The following is a 21,687-nucleotide window of genomic DNA, read 5'->3' on the forward strand; positions in this document are numbered from 1 at the left end:
AGCAGGAGAATCGACGTTTCAGGCATAAGCCCTGAAGATTCCTGAAGTAGGGCTTATGCCCGAAACGTCGATTCTCCTGCTCCTTGGATGCTGCCTGACCTGCTGTGCTTTTCCAGCAACACACTTTTCAACCTTTCCTGGACTGCCTCCAATGCGGTATATATGTTTTAGCTCAGGAGGCCAAAATTGCTCACTGTATTCCAGATATTGTCCGATTCATGCCTTTTATTGGCACGACCTCCATATTTTAATGCTTCACTCCCTTTGAAATAAAGGGTGATACCTGATTTGCATTCTGTTATCTGCCGAACTTGTATGCTAGCTTTTTGTTCTTCATGCACAAGCAGCCACAAATCCCTGTGTGCTGCAGCGTTCTGTATTCTTTCCCTATTTAAATAATATTCAGCAGCTCTTACATTCTTCCTGCTAAAATGTATATTTCCCACATTATATTGCAACTGCCAGGTTTTTATCCACTCACTTAAACTGTCTATATCCCTCTATAGACTCTTGTGTCATTCTCACCAATTGCATTCTTACCTAATGTTTTTGCCATTTTGTCCATTTGATAGTATACTTAACTTCCTTGGTTAACTGTGGTCAGTTTGTCCTCTTTTGAGAGTGCTTTATTTCTCACGAGGATACACCTTTAGGGTGAAACATGAACTATTTTCTTAAATGTATGCCATTGACCCTAAATAGTTTTGTCCTTTTAGAGTCTACTTCAGTCAACTTAGCATTCAATCCTACATAATTACTTTTATTTCAGTTTAGCACAGTTGTTTCTGACCCAAATTTCTCACTATCAAACTGAATGCAAATTCTATCATGCTATGGTAACTGTTCCCAGGGAATCTCCAAATACCCGACTAATGTCATTTACAAGTTCGTTGATGACACCACCATAGTCTGTTGAATCTCAGATGGCAACAAAACAGACTACAGATGGAAGGTGGAAGACCTGGAAATATGGTGCACTGAGAACAACCTAGCTCTCAATGCCGGCAAAACCAAGGAACTCATTACTGATTTTCAGTGGGATGTTACTCATGCCCCCCCACACATTTACAGCACATAGGTGGAACGAGTGGAGAGTGTAAAGCTCCCGGGAGTGGTCATCCACAACAAGCTTTCTTGGACTCTTCATGTGGACGGACTAGTTACAACGTCTCTTCTTCCTCAGGCTGCTGAGGAAATTTGGCATGACAGCGCATACTCTTGCCAACTTTTATAGGAGCACCATTGAGAGCATTCTGTCTGGATGTATCACTACCTGGCATGGCAACTGTACCATTCAAGATTAGAAACGGTTACAGAGAGTGGTGAACTTGGCCTGGACAATCACAAAGGCCAACCTCCTATCTATAGAATCCATCCACCAGGCCTACTATCAAGGAAAGGCCGCCAGCATTCTCAAAGATCCATCCCATCCTGGCAATGCCTTTCTACAATCTCTACTTTCGGAGAGAAGGTACAGAAGCCTAAACACATGCACCAGCCAGTTTCATAACAGTTTCTGTCCTACTGTTGTTAGAATACTGAATGGACTCACAAACTCTTAACATTCGCATGTACCTATGTTTTTGCTTTTGCTGCTGTCTACCTATTATTTACTATCTACTTAACTCTGTGATCTGCCTATATTGCTCACAAGACAAAGCTTTTCACTGTGCCTTGGTACACGTGACAATAAATTCAATTCAATTCTCTTACTCTGAGACCATTTATTAAAACTGCCTTGTTAGGATCTTGTATTGTGTAAATAGCCTGATCTCTGGTTGAATCCACAACAATTTGTTCCAGGAAACTGCCCCAAATACACTCTGAGTTCTTTCCCGTTGATACCTTTGCCTAATCTAAATAAAAATTAAAATCACCCATGATTCGTGTACTGACTTATTTTACATGTCATCATTATCTCATGCTTCATTCTCTGTCCTACAGTACAGTTTCTGTTAGAAGGCCTATCGATCACTCCCACCAATGTCTTCTTCCCCATTCTTACTATATCCATGTGGATACTACATCATCCGATCCAAGATAATTTCTTGCTTTTGTACTTATTCCATCTTGGATAATAAATCCTCTGTATCTGCAAAATCACGAATTTGCCTATCTCCTCCAAGAATAAATACCAAAGTATTAACAAAATCAACACCCGTGGGCAAAAATCACATATCTATGAATCTTTTAACAATTTTAACCTACTTTTAATGAGCTTCGCAATTGTGAATTTTATCATTTGAGTGAGTACTTAGGAACAGAAACCTTGTGGATACGGAGGGACGACTGTATTAACACAGCCACCCAACATACTTTCCTTTCTCCTTGTCATTTTGAAAAGTCACATCATCCTGAATATTTAATTTTTAGTTTTGACCTCCTTGTAGACATATCTCCCTAATGGCGATAAAAATCTTACTCACCAACCAATACTGTGTCATTAATACATTTATTTTGTTCCAACTTATAAGCATATTTAACTTAAGAGCTATTAATTTTGCATACACTCCATCCTTGATCGTATTTGTTGCTAAAAATATAACTACAGCAAAATTGGAAATACTGCTTGATGGAAAATTGGTTTATGTCATCTGTTATGAAATGACCAACTCCAATCAGAATGCAAGAAAATCAGACTATGATTTCTTTTTTAATCATAGCAGTTGGTAAGTGCCCACTCAATATTTGTTTTGATAATGGGATGCCAAGTTTCGAGGGTGGGAAGACAAAATTATTTAGTAACACTGTTTGCAATTATTTCCTTATTAAACATATTAAGGAAAGCACTCAAGAAAATTATTCAGTATATTTAAAACAAAATCACATTTTAACATCACTGAAAAAGCCAGCACATTCTCTTCATCTTAATTACTCTTAGATAATGATGGTGAGTCAGCATTCTGAATATCAGCCAGTGGCTTGCTATGTTACTTCAAAGGGCAGTTAAGAGTCAACTGATCGCTGTAGATTTCGAATCATCCCAGACCAGATAAGGATGGTGGGTTTTCTTTCCTCAGGTCAACTAAATGGAATTTTTTGATAATGATAGCTTGTTATCGCCATTATTGATACTAACCTTTCATTACAGACTTTATTTAATTTCATTGAATTCAAATTACTTAGCTGCCTCAATGGTGCAGTAACTCATGTCTCTTTTTAGATATTAGTTATAAAAAATTATGCTGACTTTACAGGTGGGAGATAAAATTGGCGGAAATCTTGTTGTTAAAGGATTGCAAACATTGCGTGGGAGTGGGCGAACTGTGCCTAGTCACAGGTAGAATTTGGTAAGGCTGTGTTATGACTGATGCTGCACATTAGATTAGATTACTTACAGTGTGGAAACAGGCCCTTTGGCCCAACAAGTCCACACCGATCCTCCGAAGAGCAACCCACCCAGACCCATTCTCCCACATTTACCCCTTCATCTAACACTACAGGCAATTTAGCATGGCCAATTCACCTGACCTGCACATCTTTGGACTGTGGGAGTAAACCCACGCAGACACGGGGAGAATGTGCAAACTCCACACACAGTTGCCCAAGGTGGGAACTGAACCCGGGTTTCTGGCACTGTGAGGCAGCAGTGCTAACCACTGTGTCACCATGCTGCCATAGGAGGGCATAATTAACTTTTAGATTAAGAAAAAATTGCAATGTAATTTATATCACATCAACACAGTATTGTACATTTGCTATTAGGTATATTATTAAGGGTAATTAAGTTCAATTGAGGCATTCATGTGGGCATTTGATAATTATTTGAATAGAAATAATGTACATGTGTATGAGAAAAAGGCAGGAGAATCACACTAAGTCACAATGTACAACTGGAGTAGTTTTACTATGGTCTCTTCCTCTCCCATGTGATGATCCTGTAAACCTGTATCATATCCAGGTGAGGTAGGCTTGAAGGATCCAAACGATTATTCTCTATCCTTTCCTGTCAAAAGTATTCATTTTTTCAAAGAATGGCAATGAAAACATTGACGTGAGCTTTCTTGTTTGCTTATTACATGAAAAATCCTCCTTTAACTTACATATTTTCTGTGAAAAAGCAGTCAGCATACTTCTGTATGTCAGCCATATGAGCTTTGTTCCAGCTACGTGTTCCTCTCAGCATATGCTTACGTCCAAGTACGAGAAGTCTCATGTTTCGATTTGCAAGGTAAGAAACTACATCAAGAAGCTGAATTGAAAAACATGTTACACACTTTCAAGGTAGTTTGTCATATTATACACAAAGCATTGTCAATCCCCATCACAGATGTAGAATTACTTCTATTCTTTTGAATTGATCTGTGCACTATTGCAATGTTACTTAGGAAGTTATGAAACTTGCAAAGGCAGCATCTGGAAAGTACTGAACGTCGAACGTTTATACGCCCACTGGTAACAAACAGCTCATGCTTTTTTTTTCATTTAACACTGCTAAACGCTTTATCACACATATGTTCATTGGTTTTGGGATAGTGCACACAGGAGAAAATATGATTGCATTCCAATATGAAATACATTTTTCTTTTACTTTTCTTTCAACTGTTGTAATCAGCCCTCTTAGCTGCAGTGCAACTACACCTTGTAACAGAGCCTGAATCAAAGTCAAAGACTTAGTGTTTATAACATTTATTTTGCCTCAGGATGTTGCCCTAAGATGATGATAGATGTTTGTCTAAGTCTCATATCATTATTATTCTGACTTTCTTGGCAAGGCAATTGCAGTCAAATTACCTTTAATGAGGTCTTGCAATGTATATGTAAATGTTCATGTACTGCCGTCTTGTGTGGGTGATAGAAGGGGTACGATGTTGAGTACAAATTTGGGGAAGGGTTCACAATCATGCAATGTATCTTTTACGGAATGATGCCGAGTTGGTGTGTGATGTTGCATTCACTGTTACATAAGCCCTTAGAATACTCATTCTTTTCCTATATTGACATGACTAATCTCGCTAAGGGTCTGATCAGCAGTGAGTGAGGTTAAAATTGGAAGAAGGTAATCAACATTTTTATTTTTAGTAATAACCACCACTAGCACTTGTTTGATGTGAATATTAGTTCAAGTCATTCACAGGATGAGGGTATCGCTGTCTAGGCCAGTATTTATTGTACATACCTGGAATTGCATGTGGACCAGGTGAGAATAGCAGTTTCCTTAGACATTAGTGAACTCAGATGGGTTGTTATGACAATTGGCAATGTTATAATTAGACTCTTTATTCCAGATTTTTTACTATGTTCAAATTCCAACATTTGTTTTGGCAGTATTAGGACCTGGGTTGAAAATTACCTGGGTCGCTGGATTTACAGTCCAGCGATAATACTGCTAGGCCATCGCCTCCCCACATCTAAGACTTGCAGTAGTTTGTCATGTTCTCCTTCATTATGGAGGAGTTAAGCAGCTCATAATGCTTAAGTTGCACAAAAAATGCCTGTGATATTATTCAGCAACCAAGCAATGTTTCTACACTGTGGAAAACAAAAACACATCTCCTCTGCATTTGGGTTTAAGTCCCCATTATTTGAAAAGGACAACAGATCCATGAGAAGACTACCTCCTACAAGTTCCCTTCTAAAACCACACATCATTCTGTCTTGAAATTAGGTCACAATTTCTATATTGTTGCTGGGCCAATGTTATGTAACTTACTTTTGAATATTCTGGGGTGATTCAAAAAGGCAGCTCACCACCATCTTCTCAATGGCAATTACAGATGGGCATTGAATCCTGACCCAGTCCCATCAATTAATATAAAGTAGAACAATAGACATACTATCTAGAACTAAATTTTGGACTTTCCTAGTCTGCCAAGTTCTGCTAACAATCCACTTTAACTCATTTGAAGATTATTTTTCCAAGAATGTCTATTCATTTTGTATAAATAAACGATAAATGTACAAGATGACTGTGTTAACTTGTTCTCACCACAATACAAACTGCCAATTTTCACCAAATTATCAAAATGTAATAACTGACTTTGCATCAATACTACAAGAAAGAATTGTGCTGCACCATTGCTGCAGCATAAAGATATGAATACACATATAAAATGTGGATGGACTCCCATAAATTTGTGAAATCAAGTTCTGAGCTATGTGGCCCTGCAAGAATTGGCAGTAACAGGACAGCAACAGGCTCAGTTGCATACTAGGAAGTGGCTATTGACATTTTGAAAGGATACTGTCATTGAACACTTGTGTGTTTCAAATTGTAGGCCTCATTTAATATGTGAATTGGAATGTGTCACAGCAGCAAGAGGAACCTCAACTCAATAAATCACAAAATTCTACACCCATATCCATTCTTGCTAACAGCTGATATCGGTCTACCTCATGGGTAAGCTGCATCAGGTCGCCCACACAGCATCCCACAACTTTCCTGCCCAACATAAAAACCTCAAAATCATAGCTTAAGCTACGTTTGTGTTTTCCTGGTTAGTTGCTTCAAGTCAAAATTGACTCCCTTCAACATTAATTACATATTAAAATACTTAAGAGAAAGTATGATCTTCAAATAGCAGAGATGGGAAGTAAACTCTTCATTGTAGTGTGAAGTGCAACTCGTCATTGGAGAAGTAAATCTCAAAAAGAAAATTGTTTGAAAAATTTTCCAACTGTTTGGAAACCTGAATTGTGGTTACACTGAGTACACTAATCATTACTGTGAAACTTCTAAACAATATAAAAACTTTGATATTGGCTGAGATACCCAATATTCATTATTAAATGAAAAACAACTCAGGTATTTATACACAATTGGCTTCTCTCATATTTCAGAAATGTCACGTGAGATATTTGCACATTAAAGCTACGGGACACCATGCATACACTGATTGTCTTGTTATTTATCTAGAGGATTTCAAGAGTACAAGTTTAAGACTGAGATAGATAGTTCTAACATCATATAAAAACTAACCTCTTATTGAATCTCTAACATGTCTGAAGGCACGATTTACAAAGAATATCATTGAAATTTATTTTGGTTTCACAGAATTTGTCCTTCCCACCTAGATAAACCTCCAGCACGATTTCCCTGTCTTAGCCCCGAACATGCATCTCTTCTGTCATTCTTTATTGAACAGACCTTTTTTATTATCTTTAGAAAGGGAGAAAAGAACAGACTGTAAAGACTGAGAGCAATGAACCATTCTTGACTGTTTACAGAAATTAAGAAGGTATTAAATTGAAAGAAAAGGTATACAATGCTGCAAAGATTCAGGTTTTAGATAATAATATTAATAAGGAAAGAGGTTAAGCTCATGAGGAGGAAACAAATTCAGGATTAAAAAAAGTTTTTTTCAGATTTGGTAGACTCTAGTTTACAGGGTGCCAAAAAGATCATACCCCAACCAATTAACCCATCAAACCAAAAACCCTTGACTAATCCAACTATCCTTCCTCCCTTCAGAAATAACCCCATCTGACCATACCCCACTGCAAATAACTATCCACTGACCTTACCTGATTACTGTCCTTACCTGACCTGACAACTGCCTGCATGATTACCTCTTCCAAGCAGCAACCCCGTATGACTATACCCGTGAATTGACCTAAACAGCACCCCAAAAGACAACTGCCATTCCTGCCCAACTGACCTGAACCAACCACCCCATCATCTAACTACCCTCTCACTCAAGTATCCAATCATCCACCAAAAGACTTGAGACCTTTAAAAATCTCTGAAAACCGCAACTAATGTTAGAAATGTAGGTCTGTCATTGCTTCATCTGCCCTGTGAGTGTGTGTGTCCGCCTTCTGTGGAGACAATTATATTGACAATATTTGCTGCTTTCAGCCATGACTGGGTGTCCTGAATGATGGTATAGAAAGGTCACACAATCATTTGCAGGCATTGATATGGACAAGATCTTTCTCCTGAGATACAGCATACCTTCCTTCCATCTCTACTTTTGCCAGTTGTGGGACCCACAGCTACATTTTTGTTGCTGGCTGTTTTACAAAAGTAAACAGCTCAATGAGTTGCCAGTGCAATTAAGAGAACGAGAAACTCAGCAGTGCCATTGCTGAAACTGCACCTGTACGATGAGGATGCAGTGTGTTCAGGGAAAGGTTACACTAGTGAGTTCCATCAAAAAAATGTGTGGAGTGGAGATTGACAGCTTACTGAGGGTAGCCATAGGTTGGGGTGAAAGGGGATTGGGGTAGCACCTCAGTGTGCCTTGGAGTGGCCTACATCGGAAGCCTGTTCCCGAGAGCGCGAAGGGAGACGTCCAGTCTTTAAACTGGTAGTGGCCATAGGTTCTTCCAACATTGGAAAAATGCCTGTGAAGAATTAGGCCTTTAATGGTCCACCAAACAGGTTCATTTGGATTCTGAGCAGTTAGCTATTCTGTCAGCTTTTCTACAGCTGGCAAAATGATTTTGCAGCAGCAAGACATCAGTTATACCATACAAATTCTTTCCATGCCATTTTGTCAACCGTCAGGACATTTTGTCAGTCTTTCAATCTTCAACTGTATTGAAAGTTCTGGCAAAATTGTTTCGCCACATCCCATTTTCTTCCCAACACTGGTGATGCCTAAACCCATAATCTGGAATTATCATTCAAATCATTTCTGTCTTATACTTCCACTTCTCCTTTAAAGTCTTTTGTGAAAATGAATCTTCTCAACCAAACTTTTAGGCGCCTTTGTTAATATTTACTTCATTTTGTTGTAATCCATTTCATTTTGATTAGTTTTGTAGCACCTTGGTATACTTTTCCTGTTAACACTGCTATAGTTACTGTTATCTATGTAGACTTGGAATAGGTGATTCATCTGGCTGTTTTTCATGCTGTTTGAGAAAAGACAAATGGCTAGAATACTTGAGAAATTCTCTCCTTCTTTTAAAAGATGCTGCGGGATCTTTAACGTTGACCTGAAGCTATGAATACTGTGTTCTCATTTCAACCCAAACTATGTCAAATGAGCCTTAAATCTACAAATTGGATTCAGCTGATGTTCACCAACATAAAATACTTTTCTTCTGCTATTATATGAAGCCTCATAATCTCGAAAGAAAATTATTGATGTATCAAGCTTTGATGAAGGCCAAAAGAAAGTAATTCCAATAATTTCCAGACAGCAATTTTAATGTAATCAACAAATTCATTTATTTCCATGCAGATATAGCAGCATAATTTTGTTAATAAAATTTTGTAGGTTTTGAAAACGTCTAGCTGTACTATTCAATTACGTACTTGCAGCAGCACATGGTCAGAGATGCATATTCCAGAAAGCTGCCACAGCCAGGAACCATTTCTGCTTCAGAGAAATGCATCGCACAAAGCTGCAAATGAGTTTGAAAAAATGGGTGTAGTGAAAACAAGACAAATTCAGCTTGAATACTGACTTGGAAAAGCCATGTGCAGATTATCTATAGCTACATGATGACCGTGTGAATAAGAAACTCCCATTTGAAGCTGTGCAATTATCTCTGGTGAAACTCAAAAGATAAAATTTGTAGTGTGAGCATTGCACCCAAGTCACCAATGTGATATTACCATATAATATTAAAGTGTACTGAATTTGTCTAAACTTACTTCACAAAATTGCATCATTTCTTTGTTAACAGACTAACTTGTACACAGTAGAAATACTCTAGTTTTTTTTAATATATGAAATAATTCAAATTACTCTGGAAAAACTAAATGATTTGTAGCATGTAAAGTATTCAAAAACATAGCGCAATTTTGTGGGAGATTAGAAATCTTTTTGCAGATGGGTGAGGGGGTGTAGTGTGGGGGGAAGGGAAGGGGAACATTATACAAACGGTCGCGGAATTCTTGTAGCATGGGTAAGGCTAAGACTTTAATGAATATAAAGAAAATAGTTTTAAGCTAGGAAATAACTTTAAAGTATTGTAGTTGACCACAAAAAGAAGCAGCAGGGGTATTTCACAATAAAGCTGATAATCTGATAAGAGAAACTGGATAAAAGAACAAGCCGTAACAAACAAGGAACAAAGAATGCAGCGGGATGGCCAGATAAGAAAATAACTAACAAGTGAGGTAATCAGCTTATGATAGGATGGGAAAAGAGAGGCGTGATTCCGCAACTTGTAAATTAAATAAGAATGCAAACAGGCTCTGTTTTCGCACGCATTTCTGCTTGATTGCAGTGGTGTCCAGTTCTTGCAAGACTGTAATAAATTGTTCTTGTTTCCAAGGCTTTGTCTCAGGCTGATTGATTTGTGAGTGAGTTCTGTTTCTCACAATTTTGGGGCCTCATTCCGAGATCCAAAACTCCGACCGCTCGACACTCTTGGGACGACGGGGGAGGTGCACCTCGCCAATTGCGGTGATCTCCAACTCCCTTGCTGGTCATTCGTGGTTTGGACGAGTACGATCCGGACTGGGAGACCAGGAAACAAGGCAGGCAGACGCGACGGGTTCAGTCAGGCAACTCTTGTGCACAACACCCAGGTAGGGAAAGGTCTTAAAGGGCGACCGGGGGGCAGCGGTATTTGCTGCAGGAATTGCCACGGGGCGGGGTGCACCGAAATGACCAGGTAACTCTGTGCACAGACCAAGGTAAGAAAAGAGACCTTTAAGTATTACCTTGGTTGTCGGGCGTACGAAAGTACGGGGAATTGGCGATATATAAAATTAGCTGAAAATGTGTTGCTGTTTAAAGCACAGCAGGTTAGGCAGCATCCAAGGAATAGGAAATTCGACGTTTCGGGCATAAGCCCTTCATCAGGATTTCCTGATGAAGGGCTTATGCCCGAAACGTCGAATTTCCTATTCCTTGGATGCTGCCTAACCTGCTGTGCTTTAACCAGCAACACATTTTCAGCTGTGATCTCCAGCATCTACAGACCTCATTTTTTACCCGATATATAAAATTAAGCATATGGCAATGGAAAACAGCCCATGTCAGAAGGACTAGTAGCTGAAGGGCTCCTGAGGGTGCACATCGTAACTAACTTATGGCTAGGTGTCCAGAAAAATATTCAAAAGCTAGAGGAGTCATTGCGGGAAGCTCAAAATGTCTGTGAGACAGGGTGCCTGTGTATGTGTGTGTGTGAGAGAGAGAGAGAGAGAAAGAGCTGTACACCAAGTAGAAAATTTAACCCTTTGTGATTCAGTTTGAATGCACATTTGTTTGTTGGTGATTGAATGTTTGTGCTTTGGTCCCTGGAGCTTGAGATCCAGGACTGTTTTGAATCTGACTTCTACTATGGAAATTTTAACATGATTTCTTTTAAGGTTGAGGATTTTATAGATTATGAAATAAAATGTCAACTCCTGTTCTTTTTACAGGTCATAACTACCTTACTAGCAGTTTCTAACCAATCTCTTTTTCCTTATATCAAAGTGATTTACGGAGAACAGTTGAAGTCTCAAAAAGCATATAATTGTTCAGATTAATCGGACAAGTAAGGTGTCTAGTCAGGACCCTGAAGGGGGTGTGGAAGAAGGTGAACCAGACCTTGTTAAGATTAAGTAAATTAGCAACAATGGGAGGCCGGGGAGTTGACTGGGTAACGATTGATCTGTAAATAACGTTAAAGGGGAATATATTTCGCCGGACAGTCCTTTGGGGAAAATGTTGGGGAATTGGGAAGACAACTCCCGGACGTGGGAGAAAGATAAGGCTACAATGATAAACTGCAAAGATAAACTATTGTTGTTTCGTTTGGACTAGAGAAAGTATTATGGCGTCTGGTATTTTCTTTGGCCCAAATATGGGTCCGATGAGGATTGGCTGTGCCAAGATCTAAATATATGCATCAATCGGAAAGAAACATACAGTCAAAAAGGGTCAGAATATGCGGCTTGTTGGATAGGGAGTGCGGGAGTAAAATTATGTCCCATGAATACTGAGGAATCAAGAAAAAAAGAATGAAAAAGGGAAGCCACAATGGGATCCCTTAACATGTTTGCCGCCCACAAATTCTACTCCCCGGAACGAGCCTACAGCTCCCGAAGTAGAACCGAGTCTAGACAGAGAAAGGGGAACGGACTCTGAACTAAAAGATGCAGAACCTGTCGGGGGGGGGCGCAGAGTCACTCGAGCCACCACATGTAAAGGACAGGCGGAGATAATGGAAAATTATGTCCCTTACGAGAGGTTCCGATTGGGGAAGGTACAATCGGATACGTAAACGCTCCCTTAACTAGCAGTGAAGTTAGGGTCTTTAAAAAGGAAATGAAAAGTTTAATAGAGGATCTGGTTGGACTAGCCGAACAATTAGAGCAATTCCTAGAGCCTAATTTATATACCTGGGGAGAACTGATGGCAATTTTAGGAACGTTATTTTCAGGGGAAGAAGGAGGTATGATTAGGAGAGCGGCTTTACAGGAATGGGAAAAGAAGCACCCAGTTGGGGAAGAAGGGGCCCCAGCTGAACAGAAATTCCCAAATGTTGACCCTCATTGGGAAAATAATGACAGCGAAGATAGGGAGTCAATGCGGGATCTACGAGAAATGGTAATATTAGGAATTAAAGAGGCGGCACCTAGATCACAAAACTTTGTTAAGGCCTTTGAAATAAAACAAGAGAAAGATTCTGCATTTCTTAAAAGGCTCAAGGAAGCCATAAGGAAGTATTTGGGAATGGATCCCAATAATCCGATAGCACAAGGACTCTTAAAGGTTAAGTTTGTAACTAAATCATGGCCGGACATACAATAGAAATTACAGAAATCCGATGGATGGAGTGAAAGACAGATGGAAGAACTGTTATGTGAGGCACAGAAAGTGTATGTGAAAAGGGAAGACAAAAAGCAGAAACAGAAAGCCAAAACGGAGGCTGTAGAAGAAATAACAAAAAGGAGAATGGGATCAGGGGATAACAGGAAGGGTAGGGGAGGACACGAAAGACATGGGTCAGATACCCGAGAAAGGAGGCAACAGGCAGGGTGTTACCATTGCAGGAAAGTGGGGCATTTTAAACGAGAAAGGGAAGCCGCTTCCCTAATGACCTTAGATGAAGATTAGGGGAGTCAGGGGTTCCTTCCTCCTGAGACCCACCAGGAACCCTTGATAAATTTAAAGGTGGGACCTGAAGGGGAAGAGGCAGTATTTTTGGTGGACACGGAAGCGGCATGGTCATCTCTAAGTTTTAGACCTACCGGTGTTAAATTGACTAAGGAGTATCTTAAGGTTTCCGGAGTAAAAGGCAAAGAATTCTTGGTGCCTATTTTTGAACCAACCCTAATTAGAAGAAATGATGGGGAAGTAATAGGACAATTACGATATATTCCTGACATTGGAAGTAATCTATTAGGTAGGGATTTGATTATATTGCTGGGTTTAAAAATTGGGGTGGAGGATAGTGCAGCAGCTGTAACAATGGCTAAGTCAACCCAAGGAAGATGGATCCTCCCGCATGGAAGGGAGTTATTAAGTAAACCAGTTATGAGAAACATCCTAACCACCTTGCACCAAGGCTGTCACTGGGGCTCCCAAGCCATGTGTGACATAGTGTTAAGGATGTAAAGGGATATACACATTAGCCAAACAGGTATGCGCAGGATGCCCAACTTGCCAAAAGATTAATAAGAAAGTAACGGGGGGGGGGGGGGGGGGGGGGGCAAAGGTGGAAGAAACCCTGGGGTAAGACCTTTTCAAAGAATACAGGTAGATTACACAGAATTACCTCCGTAGGGAAACAAAAGTACTTATTAGTCCTAATGGATCACCTAGCTGGGTGGGTGGAGGCATTTCCAATGTCCTCAGCTACATCGAAGGGAGTAGTGAAAACTCTTTTAGAGCATATAATTCCTCGCTATGGAATGGTGGAAAGTATAGATTCAGACAAAGGTAGCCATTTTACCTCTAGGATCCTACAAGAAGTAATGGCGGGATTAGAGATCTCTTGGGAATTCCACACTCCTTGACACCCGCCTTCCTCTGGACGGGTGGAACGAATGAATCAAACCTTAAAGAAGCAATTGTCTAAGCTAGTCCTAGAGACTCGATTACCATGGACAAAATGTTTACCTATAGCGTTGCTACACATTAGGACTGCGCCTAGATGTGATATAGGCCTCTCTCCTTATGAGATGATGTTTAGATTATTTTTCTTGGGTGGAAGAGGGGAATAACCAACTGTAGGAGTTCAATGATAAGTTTTTTAAAAAACTAAATTGTGGCGCTTGGCTCTTCTTTGTCTGTCCTTAGGAAGAAGGGTCTGTTGACCCAGACACCTCCACTTGAGTTCGCAGTACATCGGATACAACCAGGTGATTGGGTCCTGATAAAGACCTGGAAAAATACCAAACTGCACCCAAGCTGGGAGGGACCGTTCCTAATCCTCCTGACTACTGAAACAGCTGTCCGAACTGCTGAAAAAGTGTGGAGTCATCACACTCATGTTAAGGGCCCGGTGGACGCTCCTACCCCTCCAGCAGAGTGGCAAGCACATCTTACAGACAACCCTCTGAAAATCAAGCTGAGCAAAAAGAATGGACTGAGATAAGAGACTATTAAGTATTGGTTACAAAAAAAACTGTATCCCAAAACAATTGTAAGTGTTGCATGGACTCTCTCCTCCCTGGCATACAAAGGGTTAGGGAATAGACAGAAAGGATTGTGAGCTGAAATGAGTGGTCAGCTTTGTATTGTCATGATAATATTGGTGCTAGCTGCCGGGGGGGGGCGCGCGGGGAGGTGGGAAAAATCATTTTACCGCTTTATGTCAGAATTTTGCTAAACTAAAGGGGCATACCGACTGTTGGGTATGTGCTGAGATCCCACACCATGGGGAATCCGGAATTCCGTTCACGGTAATACCACTTACCAAAGAAGTGTACAACGTATAACAATTTGACTCGGGCTCAAATGATACAACTTGGAGATTTGAAAGGGGTAATTGTAACTTTGCGGGATGGTTCCCTCGACCAGCCCGAAAACTCTGGGTGCTATCGAAAGCCTTAGTTTCCCCACCGAAAGAAGCAGTAAATACCACTTGTTTCTGTAATCAGAATGATATCGCACCCTTCTGATTAGGACGATCATCTTGTGTCTACACCAGCCAAGCCACTGCCACGACCATTCCCCAAGTATTGAATGGGACATATTGGGTGGGTGGCTTAAAAGCCTACCCATTTGTCCCCGGCGAGAAGTATGTATGGAGTGGCAGATGTAACGGGAATGGGTGCTGGGACCGTCCAGTTCAAACACTGCCTCAAAGCCAGAAAGGCTGGAGTGGCTGCTGCTACCTCGCCTATATAATTCCCAACTTGCGGCTATTAAAGAGAGCCCCAAAAATACCTGGGAATAAACAGGGAGGAAGGCGAGTAACCCAGAAAGTAACCGAAGGAGATCGCCTCCTCTGGACTTTGGTATCTATGTAATGGGACCGCTCGAGCAGGAGTAAAAGTACAAAGGTTGGCGGCTTCCCTGGAAGAGTTAGCCAACAATACTGCTGATGCGTTGGCCGAAACCCAATCTCAAATAGCAGCCATAACGACCGAAATGGTTGCCACTAGGCTAACGACCTTAGGATGGCTTGGATTATATTCTAGCAGAGAAGGGTGGTACCTGTGCACTAATTGGAGAGGAATGTTGTACGTACATACCTGAGGTCTCCTCTAACATTACTGATAACTCCAAACATGTGCGAGACAAAATCGCCAAGAAAAGGGAGGCCGGTAATCGGTACCAGAACGAAAAAGGATGGGAATGGGGGAAATTGGGGATTGACTGGTTGAGGAAGGTGGTTAGTCAATCTAGCTATCTGTGGATTATTGATATTAGCGGGTCTGGTGGTAGGGTTCAATGTCCTAAAATGGGTAATGAGCCGACTGATGACATCCCTTGGGGAGGGAACCCAAATAAATCATCAGATGCTTTTACAATCAGCAGGTGATATGCAACAAAGAGAAGTCAAAGAATGCTTTTAGAGTTTGAGGGATGAACAACACAAATATAAAATGTAAGATTGTGAACTTCATCGCCAAAAGGCGTAAGAGGGCAGAACATAAGAAAATGAATTAAAGGAGACTTAAGTGCAAAAACAGTTAGAGAAAAAGAAAAAGGGGGAATTGTGGGAGATTAGAAATGTTTTTGCAGATGGGTGAGGGGGTGTAGTGTGGGGGGAGGGGAAGGGGAACATTATACAAGCGGTCGCGGAATTCTTGTAGCATGTAGCATATGTAAGGCTAAGACTTTAATGAATATAGAGGGTCTTTTAAAGAAAATAGTTTTAAGCTAGGAAATAACTTTAAAGTGTTGTAGTTGACCACAAAAAGAAGCAGCAGGGGTATTTCACAATAAAGCTTATAGTATGATAAGAGAAACTGGATAAAAGAACAAGCTGTAACAAACAAGGAACAAAGAATGCAGACAAGGACAGCAGGATGGCTCGATAAGAAAATAACTAACAAGTGAGGTAATCGGCTTATGACAGGATGGGAAAAAGGGAATCGTGATTCCACAACTTGTAAACTAAATAAGAAAGTTAATATGCTCTGCTTTCGCATGCATTTCTGCTTGTTTGCAGAGACGTCCAGTTCTTGCAAGACTGCAATAAATTGTTCTTGTTTCCAAGGCTTTGTCTCAGGCTGATTGATTTGTGAGTGAGTTCGGTTTCTCACAATTTCAAGAAATTGAAGAGGCCCAGAAATTCCTTTACAATGAAAGGTGAAAATGCTTGCTATACAACTTACTTTTTATTCAGTATACATTTTTACCTTCCTAATTAAGAAAGCATCCCATCATTCTTTTGGTTTTCAAATTTTATATCCTAAATGCTGGTAATTTTGAATTAGTGTCAGAAATGGTTTCCCCCTTGTCAGAACTGGGTATTTATCTTTTGAATGTGAATGCAATTAAGATAATTTAAAATATGATTCACTTTATATTCAGAACATCATACAGCCTTCAGAAAATGAATCCTTGTATGTTTCGATTGGTGGTAATTTCTCCTCCATTATTCTCACAAACTTAATGAGATGCAGTAATTGGGTAAGCATTTAAGTAATTTTATAGAATCTAGAAGAAGAGTAGCTCTGATGTTTTAGTTCTGGAGACCCAAAACCAGATGTAGGACAACCTCCCCTTAGACCAACACCCGTATGATGCAGTGTCACAAAACATTAATTAAGGAGAGGAAATAAAGGTTTCCTCATTTGCCTCATGCTTTCCACCCCTTGCCTTACATCCCCACTTTGATTGAAATTCACAGGTTTTGACTTTTTCTCACTTTTCATATCCAATTCATTATAAATAAGTACATAAAAAGTCAATAGTAAGAATTATTTTTCATTGAAAATGATAAATAGAAGATATTGGACATTTTGTTCCATGGCTGTACAGTGCATTCAGAACTCATGCTGGTTCACAAAAATTATACTGTTTTATTTCAAATGAATCTTCCAAACCATGCAGCTTTCATGCCAGTGATCATGTGAAATCAGTTATTCTCGAGCAAACAGAAAATACTCCAGAGATCATTCGCTTAAGAGGGATCATAGAGACAAATCCACACGACAGTACACAAGGTTATTGGACAATTCTGCCACCTTGTGCTTGAAGAATAACAAAGCATTCTTGGTCTGGTTTCTAAGCTTGCTTACATATCTCATCTCTACTCACACTATCCCGATTGTCCTAATCTCAGAAGTTTCTGATAACCTTTCTTGTTAAGCATTCTAAGTGTCCATCATTTTCTGTCAGCTGCCTCAGATCATCATACCTCTTGTTGTGAAGTTGGGTAGCATACATGTAGATTGAGAGGCAGGAAGTTAGAATTTGGTGCTTGTAAAGTGCGGGGGGGGGTTGAGGAGGGCATTTCATGGTGCCTCTAAAAGTTCTTAAGCTTTTTGAAGATTTCAAATGAATGAGCTACACCTTGAAACTTTGCAAGTACACAGAAAGCACCTGAATTGAAATAGGTGTATCAAAAGGCTGTATAATTAGCAGATCAAGGAACAGTTTTTATAAAGCCAAGAGACTTTTGAATTTAGCTAATCAATTTGAATCAGATACTTAGAGACCTAAAACCTATTAAATTTAAGTCTGATGGTTTTGACAGCATGGGACCAATCCTATTGTAACAAATATTGATGTCATCAAGGGTATAAAAGAAGGGGGCAGTTGGACAAAGACCCCAGAGTTAGCTGCCATCTGCCAGAGCTAACAGCCCTCAGCTCTGGAGAGAAAATTGCTGGCTCTCTTAACCTCGTCTATGTCTTAAAGAAAGCACCAGCTAAATAATAATGATTCCAGTTAATATTCCTAACAGAAGAATCTTCAAATTATTATATGTTTGATATTTTCCCAGTCGAAGAAGGCACAGAACATTCCGGAAGATGCACAACCTGGCTGTAATTTCGAGAAAGTAAATTCTAATTTCTTTTTATATGAGTGGGATTCTTAGTTATTGGAATAGCATACCATTAGAATCTTGCTTTATTTGAGAATAGTAGTTTGAAGGGATTTATTTAGTTTGTTAATAATGAATTTGTTCACCATTAGAGTTAGATAAATAAATTGTTACTTGCTGACTTTAATGAGTGTGTCAAGGATATATTTTATTTAACCACTAGAAGTCGCTGAAAAGCAGGTTACACTACTTTTGACACTCCTTTTACAGATTAATCGGGCAAGATGTTCCTCTTTGGTTGTTTCGGTTTTAGTTCTCAGCAGGGAGTCAACATCTGCTTTATAACACTGTAACAACTGGAAATTAGATGTCACAAATAAAAAATGAGAGAAGACATGGACATAAAGCAAAAGATTGGAAATAGTTATATTTCTCTTATTGTACCTATATAGTTGAGAAAAAATAAAGAGTGAAGGTAACTCATTTCATAGTTGACTGATAATTTGCCTGCATAATTTGAAGAAAAATGCAGACATCTTTTTAACGAAGGACCATAAATTAGGAGAAAGTGTTCCTGCTTGGATTTTTTGTTTGAGGACAAGTCCTTCACAATAAAAGGTTTTAAACTATGATCCTGCTACAGAGGGAGTGCAGAAAAGGTTTACTAAATTGATTTCCTGGGATGACAGGATTGACATTTGAGAAGAGATTGAGATGATTAGGATTGTATTCACTGGACTGAAGAAGAATGAAGAGTAATTTCAGAAACCTACAAAATTCCAACAAGACTAGACAGGTTAGGTCCAGGAAGGACGTTTCTAATAGTGGGGGAGTCCAGAACCAAGAGTCATAGTTAAAAGGACTGAAATGAGAAGAAATTTCTTTGCCCAGAAAGTGGTGAGCTTATGGCATTTACTACCACAGAAAGTAATGGAGGCCAAAACGTTTTTTCAAGGATGAGGTAGATGTAACTTGTGTGGCTAAAGGGATCAAAGACCATGCCAGGGCGGGAATTGGGATATTGAGCTTGATTATCAGCCATGATCATATCGAATGGCGGAAAAAGCTCGAGGGCCTACTCTTGCTCCTACCTCCTACATTTCTACATTTATATGACTAAATATCTTGTGCAATAGAGACTCTGTTTAACTATCATTGTCTTTCAAAAAAGTTGCTCAGAGTGCCTGGCAATGTTCAACATCACGAAACAACATATGGAAAAGCTTGAAAACCACCACTGTGTCTGCAAATGTAGTGATATAAACTATTTGTCAGCAACGTGCAGTGTGGTTCCTGAGTTGGATGGTTGGGAAGGAGCAACAAGGTAATGCTTATTTCACCACTCTCTGTCTCCCTCCCTTCTTATTGTTCTATATCTAGCGTTCAGATTTGTCTCTATGATCATTTCCTTTGTTGAGAAGGTTTAGTTTCAGTAGAATGTATGTGAAACAAAAAATCGACTCCAATGTAACTTTACTTTTTGACCATGCTGTTCTAACAAACAAGAGGTTTTCAAAAACAATAAAAGGACCATTCTTCTGCCTTTTCCTCACACCCATTCACATTTTTTTCTGTTTAATTAATCATCATCCAATGTCCTCTTGAAATGTTTCAATTGAATCTGCTTGTGTGCATTTATTGTCAATCCTTTAATGAGTGCAAATACTTTCTATATATTCTGTGAAAACAATAGCTCATGATTTTGAAAACTTCTATCATATATCCTCTTATTCTTCAACAAGGAGAATAGTCCCAAACTCTCCATTCTATCTCAATGCTAGACTTTCTCAAATGTAGAACAATTTTTGAAAATTTCTTATGCACTCTCTCCAATGCATTCACATCCCTCCTAGTGTGGCACCCAGAACTGTAAGCAATACACCAGCTGAAATCTAACTAGTGTCATATACAAGTTCAGCATCTTTTTATTTCAAAAATATACTTTATTCATAAAAAAACTTTGCATTTGTACATTGTTACAATTGCAGTTCAGTTCTGTACAGTAGGATATTGAATAAACAAACAAACATTTGAGTTTGACTCTAACCTAACAAATCAAAGATATCTCTTACACACAGAGCACGCATTTGAGGCATTGCAAGGGTCCGATAACTAAATTAGCTTCAGCAGCAAGACCTCAGACACTTTGCCTTGACAGCAGCTGCCCAAGCATCAGCAATACCATAAGTGTTCCCTGCATCCTTCAATTGTACGCAAACATCCAGGTCTCTCTACTCCTGCACCTTCATTACAATTGTACTCCATATTTAAATTTTCTGTCCTTACCAAAATATATCACCTTCCACTTCTCAGCATTGAACGTCATCTGCCACCTAAACACCCACTCTTTGCTGTTTACATTGATGTCAAGTTTCGTATAATCTACAAACTCTGAAATTATCCCTATACGCCAAGATCTATCTATAACCCTTAACTCCTTTTGATCAAAAGTCTACCTAACTCAGCCATGAATACATTCAATGACCTAGCCTCCATAGCGTTCTGGAAAGAGAATTCTGCAGAAGAAAGAACCTGAGAAGAACAAACTCTTCCTCAATTAATTTGAGATCCTATCTCAAGAGAAACATCCTTCCAATATTGTCAAGCTCTACCAGGATCCTATAAACTTCAATCAGGTCAACTCCCATTCTTACAGCCCCTGATGACAGCAAGTTCAACACTTCCTCACAAGTCAACCATCATCTTATCAATTTTATTTTAACATATTCAAAGAGCCAAAAGTGACATTACCCACCTTAAGAAACCAAGACCTGTAAATAGAGAGACGGGATATACTACCAATGCTTCACCAGAGACTTGCACTGATGATGTTACCTAGTATGGTGACGAAACATCTGAAAACAAACCTTCAAGCTTAGTGAGCTAACTTACATACTTATGTTCATGCTCTGTGTAACACTGTAGAACAGGTGGGGTTTGTGGTGTAGATGTCAGCAGCAATGTTCGGTGGTGGTGGTGGTGCGGGGGGCGGGGGAAAAGAGAGTGGGGGAGGGGGTTGGGTGAGGGATATCGCTCTCTCAGGCTTCTCTGTTCCTGATACTTGGTTCCTCAATCAGGCATTGAGTATTTTGAAGGAGGGGGAATTTCCTTTCCTCATCCACTTCCTTTCCATGAGAAAACAACCAGCCTGCATGGGTTTACTTGTCATTCACATGACACATTGACAGGCACATCCACAGTTGGGTTCACACAAGCGGTAGTGGGATTAAACCTCCTTCAAGTGAAGCTCCCACAAACAATGTACCAAGTTACATACAGCAGTAGAGGTCACATGACTAACAATACACCAAATACAATTGGTTTTCTCCAAATGTCCCTCCTTTCATAAGAAAAAGTATTATCATTTTTAATTACAGACTATTCAAGTTCTCCAATTTGTATTAT

General features: G+C 39.6%; 1 protein-coding gene across 1 annotated transcript in view; it reads right to left on the reverse strand.

Moving 5' to 3' along the window:
* prorp (protein only RNase P catalytic subunit) overlaps window positions 1-21,687 on the reverse strand; it is a 74,587-nt gene that overhangs the window by 9,457 nt on the left and 43,443 nt on the right. Inside the window, exon 5 of the mRNA XM_060829089.1 lies at window positions 4,044-4,192. Coding sequence (XP_060685072.1) covers window positions 4,044-4,192 — 149 coding nt within the window. The remainder of the gene's footprint in view (window positions 1-4,043; window positions 4,193-21,687) is intronic.

This window comes from Hemiscyllium ocellatum, chromosome 8 (genome assembly GCF_020745735.1).
Source record: "Hemiscyllium ocellatum isolate sHemOce1 chromosome 8, sHemOce1.pat.X.cur, whole genome shotgun sequence".
NCBI lineage: Eukaryota > Metazoa > Chordata > Chondrichthyes > Orectolobiformes > Hemiscylliidae > Hemiscyllium > Hemiscyllium ocellatum.